The 14478-nt window shown below is 32.8% G+C and overlaps 2 protein-coding genes across 2 annotated transcripts in view; one reads left to right on the forward strand and one right to left on the reverse strand.

The window, feature by feature from the left end:
• Positions 1 to 352: 352 nt before the first annotated feature.
• Positions 353 to 7887, reverse strand: FPGT (fucose-1-phosphate guanylyltransferase). The gene is made up of 4 exons (XM_029947945.1): positions 7744 to 7887; positions 6160 to 6327; positions 4679 to 4771; positions 353 to 2892 (listed from the first exon to the last, which is right to left on the reverse strand). Exons 1-4 carry the CDS (start codon positions 7823 to 7825, stop codon positions 1436 to 1438), a joined length of 1800 nt encoding a protein of 599 aa, XP_029803805.1. The 5' UTR covers positions 7826 to 7887; the 3' UTR covers positions 353 to 1435.
• A 164-nt stretch (positions 7888 to 8051) lies between these two features.
• LRRIQ3 (leucine rich repeats and IQ motif containing 3) overlaps positions 8052 to 14478 on the forward strand; it is a 162654-nt gene continuing 156227 nt past the window's right edge. The window contains exon 1 of the mRNA XM_029948578.1: positions 8052 to 8142. The gene's annotated coding sequence lies outside the window, so the exon portion shown is untranslated. The remainder of the gene's footprint in view (positions 8143 to 14478) is intronic.

Here is a 14478-nt window from a genome sequence, read left to right on the forward strand (position 1 = left end):
AAGAAAGCAATGTATCACATTTTTCTTGCTAGTGTTTTCTCTTTAGTGGAACATAAAATAATAGTAATTTTTAGTAACTGATGGCACTTTACATTAGGTGAAATACAGAATTAAACATTTAACCAAGAACACATATAACATCTTGAAAGCTCTGCAAGTAAATCAGTGAATGCTAAAGAGTAGCTAGCATGTGTCTGTATTTCCTCCTTGGGAAGAGCCTTAAAAAAAATCAAAACCCCCAAACCCAAATAAAACACATAAATAGCCTAAGGGAGAGCTGCAGGCAAGCCACGTCTAGTTCACCAGTTATTTTCCTATTGACATATTAATATGTAAACAAAAGTAGCACAGACTAGTTATTTCAGTTTATTCATGTTAAAACACAAAACTAGCAAATCATTTTTCTAATTTTTATCAGATGTTGACTTAAAGACATTTCCCGTGTATCCTTATAGCAAAAACGCAGCATATAACTTGAGATTTCAATTTTTATTTTCCTGAAGCTGTTTATCATCAGTAAGTTTTCTCATTTTTTTACTTTTCTGCCTTCTTTCTGCAGAAAAAAAGGTAAGCGTTGACCAAAAAAAGTTAAGTCTTTTGGTCAATTTTTGCTTCTCAGTATCTTCACCAATATAAGGACAAAAAATAAGGTAAAAAAAAAGTAAAATCAGCCCACCTGGTGATTTAACAGTTCTATTAAAGGGATTAAAAAAGAGATTGCAAATAATGCCCAAAAGAACTTTTATGTTTATCAGTGATAAACCATTTTCCACACTCAGATATTTGAGTTTTGTGTATGTGCCTGCTTTTGTATGGATGGACCTTAAGGAAAATTTTTACGATTTGGAAACATATGTCCAAGTTTATAAGGTAAAATAACACATGAACACTTTTAGATTCACACTGGCAAGAGCAATAAATGAGATAGATTTTTATCATCAATTCCAGAGTGGTCTGTATCTAATTACTTATTAATTAAATAATCACAATATTTGAAGCATTTTTTCATCTGAATTTGTAAGCTATGAATTTTTCCATAAAACTATTTCAATTCTTACAGTGTTGTTCAAAGACTCTATTTTAAGTATGCCATTTTTATCAGTTCATTGGACTACTATGTTTTATTACTATACTACTACTATGCCAATTAAAACTCTTGTGTACTATATGAACACAATACTCCACAAATTCAACTTTATTAAAAGAAAATTAAAATAGTGATAAACAGCAAAAAAAAAAACCCCACATTTTTGGAACTTACAGCCTTGAAATATGCTTTCATCAAAAACGTTTTTGATTTTGTTATTCATATTATGCTACAGCAATTATGTTAATGTAACTTTCATTAATTCACTTCAATAAAACAAACAAAAGCCTATAGAAATCACTTCTATTTGCAATCTTGCTCTACCAAGAAAGGTAAGGTATATAATATTTAAGGTGCCTCTAACTCAAACTGTTTTTTACTTAAAGTAATTTCTAGGAAAATTTGTTCCCTATAAGTTATCATGTCTTCTACATCTTTGTAGACAAGCATTTCTTCAATAGACAATAGCTTATAATTATTCAGGCTGAATACCGATTTGTTCTGTATAGCACTTAACATTTTTAGGGATGTTGTAACTGAATCACTCAAAGAGGAACAAACTGGGAAAATACGAGCGTTCCACAAACTTAAACATGCCTTGTTTCCAGAGAACAGTTCGTCGGTAACTTTCAGATTCCAAATATTTAGGCATGACAGGAAACAGACTCCAAAAAATTGAAGTAACTTTATGTCTGACAATGTTTTAACATTTCTTTTCAAGTTGTCTTGCACTCCAAATGCCATAGTTGCATATTTCAAGTGTCCATTCATCTTCAAGCTTAAGGAACACACAAAAGAATCTGCAGGCAGGACGGCTGCTGTTATGATATAACAACCACTAATAATGCAGTTTTCCCCAACTGAAACATCAGGCCCCAGTCTGGAATACTCCACAACTGAGCCAGCTGCCACAGAACATCTTGAATCCAGTATACTTTGAATGATACAGGATGTGTTACCAGAGCATTTTGGTGTTGCAGAAAAGATGCTAAAAGCTATGGACTGTAAGCCAAGCTCTGACTTCAAACTGCTATCTGAAGTAAAATGAAACAAGTATTCTTCAGTTGTTCCAATGTGATAGAATTTGGATTTATTAAGAACAACAACATTTAATGAGGTTCCTTTAAGAAGATGAAATATCCTCTGCCTAATGTTTATCAATTCTGCCTCTTCTTTAGTGACATTTGATGTGTTTCTGGTGTACTCCACAGTTGCTCCAGGTCCCAAAGCCTGCAGAAAGTCTCCGTAGGCATCAATTTCACAGTTCAGGGTGCCTATTTCTTCATAAAACGTAAGTAATTTTTTTGCTGATTTATGATCCATGTAGAACAGGCTGTCCGTGTATACATACTCAGAGTCTAAATTAAGAGAGGTACTGTCACCCCCAGCCAGGTCCTGGTGAGAAAAATTTCCAGGTCTACATACAGCATTAAATTGATGCATCTGTTCTATGCTGGGCTTATGCAGGAAACGGTGGCAACACCTGTATTCAAGGTCTCTATATTCTAAATAATTAAAAGGTTCTAAGACAAATACTCCATGTGTGGTACCAACAGTCAAACTAGAAGGATGAGCTAAAGCAGTAAAGCCAGGTTTGTCAAATCTAATAAGCTCACATTCTTCAATACTATAAAGTTCAATATCATCTGCACAGGTAACCAGAATCCCAGGTTTCATATATGACGGGAAATCAATGTACATGGCTAGTTTTAATTCCAACATCTGAAAAATGGGGTTACCGAAAGGTAACGCAGTGAAAATTTTGCCCAGAGCACTTGCATTTGGAAGGCGTTGGCTGTAACCACCTATATAAAATTAAACAAAATAACTTTTAAAATGTTTATGAGAGTGTAAGATTTTAAAAACCTAGGGGCATCAGTTACAATTCAAAATATCTCTGAAGATATTTAATGTAGATCATGCATTACTGTAATTCAGAAAAGAATAGTAAATTCCAGGTTACAAATTCAAAGAACAATTCTCCTCTAGTGATTTGATATACAGTAATTTTAGATTAAGAAAGAATTCTATTATACTTTAGAGGCTGTGAATTATTTTGAATGAACTGCACCACTAGTAAACAGGACTATGGGCTAAAACATAGTCTTATATCCACATTTTAAACAGTAAATTTCACTGACGTTTAAACTCCCACATTAAGTATGCACTTCATACAGGGGGAAAAATGACACAAAAAAACTAATATACCAATCCAAAATATAATTATTAAACAGTAATTACCAGATGCAATGTCCTTCCTCAAATGATTACATACACTCAAAGGAAGTAAAGGTACGTTTACTTAAAAGAATTTTAAAATTTATACTTGTTTTTAATTTGAACAGGCTTTTTCCCTCTAAAATGAGTCTTATGACTTCTTAATTCCTTGAAAAGCATGTTCTCTTAAGTACATTAAATAGCTTACATCATTTTAATGTAACTGATTATAAAGAGAGGCAAAAAAGTAGACAAAATTGGGTTCAGACTCTGGTTCACCACTTTTTAATTGCTTATCGTTGGATTTACTCCAAATCAGCAAATGCAGAATAATACTTAATCATCTTTTACGTAGAGCACTTGGCACAGAGTAAGTTGTTCAACAAGTGGGAGCTAAATACTTTTCACTTTTTTCCTTTTCCAAAGACTAGCCAAAACTGAAGTTTAGAATTGTAAGAATTACCTCTTTCTAACTATATATTTATGAGTGTCTAACTTAATTTTTACTAAATTGGTAATCACACTGATTCTAGAATAAAGCTATAAATGTGAGTTCTTCTTTTTTAGAGTTAGTCTTAAAAAGCAGAACTTGGACGCTTTACTTGATATCATCTTTACAAAGAATCCTATTCTATATATATATACCATAAGAAATGAGAAATGCCTTCGAAGTCATATAGATGAGTAGTTCTAAAATATCTGTTTCTGGACTGGTGTCAGTCCATAATATAGTTTTCATCAGTCCCCAGTAAAGAAAAATGTAGGTTTTCATGTAACCAAAATTTTCATGCATTTGTTGATTTAAAAAAATTATTTTATTATGAGATTATTTCTATCCTATTTATGTTTTATATAATGTTCTCTTTTGTGACTTTTCCTCTTACATGCTTTTTTGTCATTTCTATATTTTGTTACCACCTTTTATTTTATTTTTAAATTATTTTAAGCATTATAGACTTTTCCCACCAATAATCAGACAAAAATGGATGACAGAAGATTTTGGTAAAAGTCTGGATATCACAGTGCTGAACCAGCCTTTCCCCTATAACAATATCCATTTTAAAGCATTATTGAGAAATATTTATATTTTGATGAGTTCTATCTCAGGAAAATAATTTTTTATATACACGCCAAAAACAATATCCATGAAAAGTTGATATTTGTGATATATAGTTTTAAAGACAAATTTGTCAAAAAACATTATGTTGCTTATAACTTTAAAATATCAAGAAAAGCATGAAATGTTTATTTTAAAAGCAGAATAACTTCAAAGACAAAAATTTAAAAAAAGTAAAGTATTTGCAAGGTAGAAAAATGTCCCTAAGATGTCAAAGGTAAAATGTAAATTAGCAAAAAGAAAATGTATAACTTTACCAGAATGAATTAATAGGATGGTAAAAGAATTCCATTTATCTCCATATAACTTTTCCAAACATCGAAGGGCACAAAGTGTGGATCCTCCATTTCCTTAAAAATAAAAGGAAAACCCACATCTTATTTCATAGAAACCTAACAAAAATATCTTATTATGGTAAAGTTAGGTGTTATAACTTTGAGGATATGGCTTTTAGCTATAATTAAAGTAGGCAGAGAGCAAAGGTAGAGGCAAAGAATCAAATTAAATACACATTTCACAGCATTTAAATTAAAAAAAAATTGGCAATGAAACCTAGAGATCAGCAGTTGGTAATAAATGAAGATGTTATAATCTTCTCTTGAAAATAGTAATAAAAAGAAAGAAGAAATGATAAATTAGGTAATCTGCAACACTAGAATAGTCTAAGTATACAGATTCATTTGGAGTTACAAACTGAAAAACCTACTAAAATAATCCCCCTCACATGACATAACCAAGAGTTAGATTTCCTTTCTAAATAGTGTCTTAGAGGGATGTCTGGGTGGCTCAGTTGGTTAAGCATCAGACTCTTGATCTTGGCTCAGGTCATGATGGCTCAGGACAGATCTCAAGGTTCTTGAGTTTGAGCCCCACCCAGGGGCTCTGCCCTGGTATCAGGGAGCCTGCTTGGGATTCTGTCTTTCCCTCTCTCTGCCCGTCCCCTCCTCAAGCTCACTCTTGGTCTCTCACTCAATCTAAATAAATAAATAAATAAACAAACAAACAAACAAGTAAATAAATAAACTTAAAAAAAAAGTTTTGTAGAACCCGGTGTCCTAAAAAACATCTTAAATATAATTACACTTACTAGTTAGCTTGCACAAGTTATCTAACATTCTGTACCTCAGATTCTCATCTATACAATGGGAATTATAAAAGTACTGACTACACCACTGTGAGGATTAAAACACTGGTTAATTAGAATAATGCCAATGTCAGATATAGATATCCCATTTGGTATCAGGGGCTTTAGCTTTAAGTACCACATGGAAAATGGCCTCCAGAAAAATAGCACATACTTTTTTGGCAATGGAAGGTCAAAAGGCAAAGCTGACTTAAACTGGATTTTTAAAGTAGTTATCTATGATACTCAGGCCATTAAACTATATATATAGTCCTGATTTGTAACCTTCATGTAAACAAACTATGGAGTTAGGACCTTAAGGACCCTTCTGATAAAGTCCAAAACAATATTCACCATCACCAAGTAAATTTTATTAAAACTAATAATATTTTTGTTAAATAACATTGTGCAAGTTTTTCATGGTAAGTCACAATGTGTAAACAGTTGCTATGCCTTTTTTTAAAAAAATAGTAAATTTACATTAAATTTTTAAAGTTTGGAAAGGCTATGAGTAGAAAGATACAGAGCTCATCAACTGTGAGCCATAGGAAAGCTTTTCTTCAGTAATCATTCTGACCTGAACCTATGATATAAATCTGATTATACACAGCATACCTATTTTGGCTCCAGCAGGGTCAACAAAAACATAATACTGAACTCCAAGAGGTAACTCCTTTTTTTTCAGCTTTTCTGAGAGCTGTTGCTTATAAGCAAGTTCCTGTTTTTCATCAGCTGCTGTTATTGCAACAATGTCCCAGAATTCTCCAGCTGCCACAGGTTTGCCTATGTGGAAAAAGGGGGGGGGGGGTTGGTATCAGAAATCTCTACCTATAACAAATTTACCTATTAGAAAGAAAAGCTAAAGATTATCTTCATAAATTTAACATCTTTTCAGAATTAGGGAATAATTAGTGGCTAGCTAGTATCGTTCAAACTAGTTCTACTGAGGATTGTTCACAAATTTTGCATTTTTTCCTTTTAGATTACTTGCTCCTTTCATGGTCTACAGTCCATTTATCTAAATATTCTGAAAGTTGTTATGTTTCTTAAGAAAAGTATTCTTGCCTTGCTAAAAATTACCTCAATTTTTTAAATAAGAGACAAAAATAATACATGGGGTCACCTAGGTGGCTCAGTTAAGTGTTGGGACTCTTAATCTTGGCTCAGGTCATGATCTCAAGGCTCATGGGATAGAGCCTCAGTATGCTGTCAATCCCTGTTTGGGATTCTCTCTCTCTCTCATAAATAAATAAAACTTAAAAAAATTAATCTCCAGCTGTGAAAAATCAATTTTCATATCTTAGGACCACTTAGTGTTTGTTGGCTAAGGAGGATTCAACCCAAGTATCCATTCCTACAATGTTACTGCTTATAAATTCAGGTACTTTATTTTTTATTACCTTAAGATGAGCCATGAAAGTTTACAAAGGCTTTGAAGTATGACCTAAAATTCTGCATAATGGAAAAGTTCCCAAGTCCCTGATGAACTCTTTAAAAAACAGACTAAACTGAAGCTCTCTATTGGTAAAAAAGATGAATAAAGACTTTTATTAGTTAATAAACAGTTGTCAGCCAGAATCTAATATTCCTAAACATATTACTATATTTTTAATGCAGAAACTTCATCAAAAATATAACTAATTTTATTAGATAGTTATATAAAGAATGACAAATAGGACAGTCTTTAAAAAAATACTTGATACAAATTTCCCCTTTTAAATTTTGACCCATAATTCCTCCATGTCTTGTTTTTTACTCAGTATGCATTCATAGTATGGAACAAACTGGTTAAGTATGTAAGGGGATTGTGGAAGGTTAAAATCATATTTGGTCAAATACTGTGCTTTAGATAGTTCAAATTTATTTAAAATAACTTTTGTCAATGAACTAAAGAGATGTGTAACTTGGTTTCATAGCCTCACTAATCCGAATAATTTTCTTTCTTTTCCTTCCTTCTCCTTTGTTTTGATATATACATGTTACTAGGAATAAAGTCAAAGAAATAAAGTAACAACATGACGAAAAGAAAGAACAGTGACAAAAGAATAAAAATCAAGCGAAGTATTAGCTATGCCCGGGCCTGTGTCCTAAACCGGATAATGAAAAGCAGACCGGAAATGATAGTCCTGCAAATTTCCCGGCACGTAAAGTACCCGCCCTGTCTACTGCCGGGGAAAACCGGGGTTCCCTGTTTGCTACCTCTCAGCTCTGAAAACCTCTGCAATTTTCGCTGGGTGGCTTCTCGCAGAGATACGCCTAGGAGTGGCTTTGCGGCAGCCATACCAACACCACCTTCCCCGAGACCAGCAAGAGCCTTCCAGGTATCCTCCGGCTGACGCAGCACGCATGCGCCTCAAACGTAACCTGTTCCTGGGTCCGGGTTGCCTCTGTCCCGCCCCTTACGTGCGTCACTCATGTAACCACGCCCCCGAAGCGGTGCCCCTTCCGTGAGAAAACCCTGGGGGCCTGAGTGAAGAATCTTGTCGTGTTTCCCCAGCAACGTCTCTGGAGCAGATGGCCACCTAGCGATTTGTCGGACTGTGCCGGGTCTGGGCAGCTTTTTCCCCTATCAAAAGGTTTTGCAGCCCAGTTGACCCGGTGAGTTATTCGGGTTGGGCGATAAAATTGCTAGATATGACCCGCTGAGAAGACGAAAGTACAACCTAGCTTCCAGCTTTCTCTCGAAAGGTGGTTCGTCCTTTCTAAATCACGATTTGTTTTGGCCAGGAGCAGTTCCCAAAGACCTCTTGATAGGTAATTCCTACCCCAGGGTCGTCATCTAACGCAATCTGCACCAAGTCCAGGTCCAGATGTACAGTCTGAACATTCAAGACCTGTATTCTCTAAGGAACCTTAGATTTTTGACTTATTTGCCCTTGTAGTTCTTAGTAAGTGAGCCTCTCCATCCCTCTCAGTTTTGAGTTCACTTCATAGGCTTTTGTACTTGTATAAAATTCAATCTGTAACAAGTCCTTAACATTTGTGGGTTTTAGCGAATTGATAAGTACTTTCAATAACATTCCTGGAAATAAGTCAGACTCCTTAGATGTATTTTGGTAGATATAAAGCACAAATTTAGAATGAGTTTACAGATTAACCAATTTATCCTTATGTACAACAAAATTAAGAAACAGACTAAAAGTCAAGATCTCACAATCAGTGATAGAGAAGATTTAAGCAGTATACTCCAATCCCCAAACCAGAAATCATCTACCGCACCATGCAGTTTGATTTATTTTAGAAACCTGTCTTTTTAAAGTCTTCATCATAGGCAGGCATTCAAGTCCCTATAAGTTCTTGCCGTGAACTTAACTTAGTTTTTATTTTCTTTTCCTAAATACTTGGCTCTGCATTTAATTCTGTACTTAAAGAACGTTTCAGCAAAAATGGAGATTACTCTTTCATAGTTTTACTGCTTAAAAATTTTGTGTTATTGTTAATAAAAACAAAACATTAAGAACATTTATAAGATATAGATGACTTGAGTGAGGTCAGAGTGAGCGATAAAGATCACAGAGGTGAAAAACGCCTAAAGAAGGGATTTTGTTTTATACTGAGTAAAACAAAGCCATTGCAGTTTTTATGTGACTTACCTTATGTCTAAAAAGATCACTCAGCAATATGAAAATACACAGTAGTGGAGGGTAGAGCAAGGATAGAGTTGGTGAAGGCTTGGCAATGATGGTAACAGTGTGGATACTGAGAAATTGATTAAATTCTGGACATGTTTTTGAAGGCACAATGAATACAATTTGCTAATGGTATGGCTGTGGAATGTTAGAGAATGAGAGGGGTCAAGACTGACTGCCTCCAGGATAGAATGGCTATCAGTTGAGATGGGAAAGACTATGGGAATGTTGGTGGAGTAGTGGGGAGAGTCCAGAGTTTGCTTTTGAACATGTAGAATATATAGATGCATGCATATGTAATGAAGTTTGTGTCTGTAGCTATTATCCATATAACTCAGAGTTCATGAGAAAGGTCTGGGCTAAGAGAGAGAATTTTTTGAGTCCTCAGGGTTAGAGACAGTGTGAGGCTATGTGCCTCCAATTCTGCAGTTCACAGACCTCTCCAGAGGGATAACTTTAAGGTTAGGGTTAGGATTAAGGGTTAGAATGAGTTAATTTTAAACTACTGAACTAGATGAGGTCCTAGGGGAAGAAAGGTTAATAAAGCTTATAAATTCAAGGATTGTGCATACTAACAAAGTAAACAATGAAAAAGTGACCAAATAAAATTTTGGATAGTGATCAGTGTGAGGGGCCTAGAACATGCTGATATAAAAGACTGTATTACATAGAGTATTAAATATGGCATTTCTTGGGACCTGGGAAGGATGGCCATAGAAATTGATATTATTTTTCCTGATATGATTACATTATTCATGTAAAGTGTTAGAAGTAAATATACCACATTATCAAATATGGTTTTTGTTCTTCCCTGTTTTCTATTTTTTTCTCAATAGTTCATTAATATTTTAAGTAAAAATGAAAAAATATTGAATACTATATGAGTGGTAGGGAGTGAGTTTCCTTGGAAGTTGATGGTGGGGGGTAAAAAAGTCTAGGGATTTAAATTTATTTTTAATATATCAAACAGTGTGACATGGTTGTTTAAATAGTCACAAGCTACAGTAACCAGAATAAAATATGCCAACACAGCTAAGTAGTAAACGCATTAATTTTCTATAAGTAAAACACATTTAGACATATTTAGTCATGGATTCCACATGTCAAAAGGGACATCAGACAAGCTAAACTATATAATAAGTTGAAAAATGGTATTCTGCAGAGGACTTTTTTTTCCCTTTGGGAGAAGTGTAGAGAGTATCTGAAGAAGTACCATAAAGAAGATTGAGATAGATTTTTAAAAGAATTTACTGAGACATAATTTATATGCCATTAACAACCTGTTGTAAGTGAACAATTTAATGATTTTTAGTAAGTTTCCTGAGTTATGCAATCATCACCCCAGTAAGATGCCTATGCTTGTTTAGAGCTTATGCCAATTAGGTTGTTCTTATTACTATGGGCATAACTATGATTGATGTGTGGAAGTTGTAGAGAAGAATATTAAATTTGTTTCCAAACATTTTTTTTTTCCTTCTTCACAAGAGGAAACAGAAGCAAAATGAAGAGGGTTCTGGGTTATGGACCATCATGCTTCCATTTCTTGTGTTTCATCTCTCTGCACAATCACTGTTCCTCTTTATATTTTAAATAAAAGTTCTTTATCAGATGTATCTTTTACAAATATTTTCTCCCAGCGTGAGGCTTGTTTTCTTATTTATTTGACATTAATATTTGCAAATTATGTCTTTAATTAAATTTTTTATTTTAAGAAAATAATTTTTTATTGTTTTTAATTTTAATTCCAGTTTAGTTAATGTACAGTGTTATATTGGTCTTAAGAGTACAATGTAGGGCCTCAACAATTCTATAAATTACGTAGTGCCCATTGTTCTGTGTGTACTCTTTAATCCCTATCATCTACTTCAGTCACCTTCCCACCTACTTCCCCTCCGGTAACCATCAGTTCTTTACCTCAGTCTGTTGTTTTTATCTCTGTAGGCCTTTAATTTTCATGAAGTATAGGTTATAAAATATTTCTTTCATGGATTATGATTTGGGTGTTGTATCTAAAAGGTCATTATTGTACCTAAGGTCATCTAGATTTTCTTCTAGGTTATCTTCTAGGAGGTTTACAGTTTTTGTTGTCATAGATCAATTTTAATTAATTTTTATGAATGTATAAAGTCTGTGTTTAGATTCTTTTTTTTTTTCTGAATGTGGATATCCAACTGTTTCAGCACCATTTGTTGAAGCTCCATTGTATTGTCTTTGCTTCTTTGTCAAAGATCAGTTCACTACTTCACATTTGTTTCCAGACTCTATCATATTCCATTGGTCTCCTTTCTTTTGTTTTGACAATGTACACTGTTTTTGACTACTATAGCTTTATAGTAAGTCTTGAAGTCTGGTAGCGTCATTCCTCCAACTTTGTTCTTCAATAGTGTGTTAGATATTGTAGGTTTTTGCCTCTTTGTGTAAACTTTATAATCAGTCTGTTGATATTGATAAAATAATTTGCTGAGATTTTTAATGGGATTGCATTGAATCTATAGATAAAATTGGGAAGAACTGACATCTCAATATTGAGTCTTCCTATTAAAGCTATTGATGCACATGAAACCTCTCTCCATTTATTTAGTTCTTTGATTTTGCTCATCAGCAGTTTTTTTTTTCCTCTTGAACACATTTTATTACATGTATACCTAAATATTTCATTTTGAGGGGTGCTAATGTAAATAGTATTGTGTTTTTAACTTGTGCATTGCTGTTATAAAGGAAAACGATTAGCTTTTGTGTATTAACTTGTTTCTGCAATCTTGTTATAATCACTTATTAGTTCCAGGGTTGTTTTTTTCTTTCTTTTCCTTTCTTTTCTTTTCTTTTTTTCATTTTTGTTGTCGATTCTTTTGGATTTTCTATATAAATGATCATGTCATCTGGTAAACAAACAGTTTTATTAGTCATTTCTAATCTATATATTTTTAATTTCATTTCCATCTCTTACTGAATTAGCTAAGACCTCCAGTATGATGTTAAAAAGCAGTAATGAGATGGGACATCATTGCTTGGACCTGATCTTATTGAGAAAGTTAATGTCTTATCATTGAGTATGATGTTAGCTACAGAATTTTTATAGATATTTTAATCAAGCTGAGGAAATTGTCCTCTATTCCTAGATCACTGAAAATTTTTCTCAAGAATAGAGTTGGATTTGAGCAAATGATTTTTCTGCATCTATTGAAATGGTCATGTGTTTTTTCTTTTCTTTTTTTTTTTTTAGCTTGTTAATGTGACGGATTACAATAATTGGTTTTTGAATGTTGAACTAGACTTGCATACCTGTTGATTTTTCCAAAGAACAGGCTTTGGTTTTACAGGTTTTCTCTCTTGATTTTCTGTTTTCAATTTCATTGATTTCTCCTCTAATTTTTATTATTTCTTTTCTTATGCTTACTTTGGGTTTAATTTGCTCTTTTTTTTTTTGAGTTTTCTAAGGTGAAGTTTATATTATTGCCTTTAGATATTTCTTCTTTTGTGACGTATGCATTCATTGCTATAAATTTCCCTTTAAGCACTTCTTTTGCAACATTCCACAAATTTTGATAAGTTGTAGTTTTATTTTCAATTTGTTTAAAATATTTTAAATTTTCTCTTGAAATCTTCTTTGGCTCAGGTGTTATTTAGAAATGTGTTGTGTAATCTCTACATATCTTGCTTTTTTCAGTTATCTTTCTGTGATTGATATGTAGTTTAATTCCATTGTGATCTGGGCAGACATTGTATGATTTCTATTCTGTAAGTTTCTTAAGTTATATTTGAGGCTCAGAATGTGGTCTATCTTGGTAAATGTTTATGTGAGCTTTTGATGAATATACATTCAGCTGTTGTTAGATGAAGTAGTCTGTAGTTGTCAATTATATCCAGTTGATTGATGGTGTTATTGTGTTTAACTATGTTCTTACTGATTTTCTGTCTGCTAGATCTGTCCATTTCTAGCAGATCTAGCAGACTTCTAGAGTTGAAGTTAACTGTGAGAGTGGATTCATCTGTTTCTTGAAGTTCTATCAGTTTTGCTTTGCTTTTGTAAGGTGTATAAACTTTATCAGTTGGTATGTCTTTTTGGAAAAATGACCTCATTATTATTATGTAATGTGTATCTTTATCCTGATAACTTTGCTTGCTTTCAAAGCTATTCTATTTGAAGTTAACATAGTTACTCCTACTGCTTTCTTTTGATTAGTGTCAGCATGATAGAACTTTATCACTTTATATGTCTTTACCTTTCAGCTGGGTTTCTTGTGGACAATATATAGTTAGGTCTTTTTTTTTTTAATTTCACCTGACATTCTCTTTTAATTGGTTCATTTGGACCTTTGACATTTATAATGATTATTGATATATTTGGATTAATATATGCAATATCCATTGCTATTTTCTATTTGTTGCCATTATTCTTTGTTTTTTATCTTTTGTATTTTACTTTTCATGCTGTTTTGGTTTTAAATGAACACTACATTTTATTTCACTTTCTTTCCTTTATAGCATATTGTTTATAGTTCTTATTTTTACCCTAAAGTTTGCAATAAACATTTATAACTAATTCAGTTCCATTTTCAAATAGCACTGTACCCCTTCCCACCTAGTGTTAAGTGCTCTTAATTTCACCTATATATAAGCATTCACATGTGTATAATATATGCATAATTAGATATATGGTGTATAATTAGATAATTGGTTATATTGTTTGCTACTAGTATTTTGAAAAATTTTTATCTCTTAGAGCAGTTAAGAATAAGAAAAATAAAAGGTTTTTATTTTATGTACACTTATTTCTTTCCCAGTGCTCTTCCTTGTTTTCTGTAGATCTGAGTTTCTGAACAGTATTTTATTCATTTTCTCTAACGAACTTCTTATAATATTTCTTGTAAGATTGGTCTACTGGCAACAAATCTCAATGTTTGTCTGCGAAAGACTTTTATTTCTCTTCATTTTGAAACATAATTTCATAGGGTACAGAATTCTGGGTCAGTAGGTTTTTCTTCCTCTGAATACTTTATTTATTTATTTATTTATTTGCCTTTGACAAATAAGTATAGTTTTATTATTTCCTTTCAAAAAACCCAAATGTGATATTAACAACAACAAAAAAGCAATAAAAGTTACTTTGATTAAAAGTCACAATTATCATGAATGATTGAGATTATTCTAATAGGGAGAGACTAATACCATTGTCTATAGGCTTTTGTGTTCCAAAGAGAAAGTAGTTTTGTCTTATAGTAGTGATTTTATATACACATATACACTGTATAAATATATAAAATAGACCTTTCTTCTTTCCTTCCTTTTGCTCCTTTTCAGAACC

The sequence above is a fragment of the Suricata suricatta genome, chromosome 8 (genome assembly GCF_006229205.1).
Source record: "Suricata suricatta isolate VVHF042 chromosome 8, meerkat_22Aug2017_6uvM2_HiC, whole genome shotgun sequence".
Lineage (NCBI taxonomy): Eukaryota > Metazoa > Chordata > Mammalia > Carnivora > Herpestidae > Suricata > Suricata suricatta.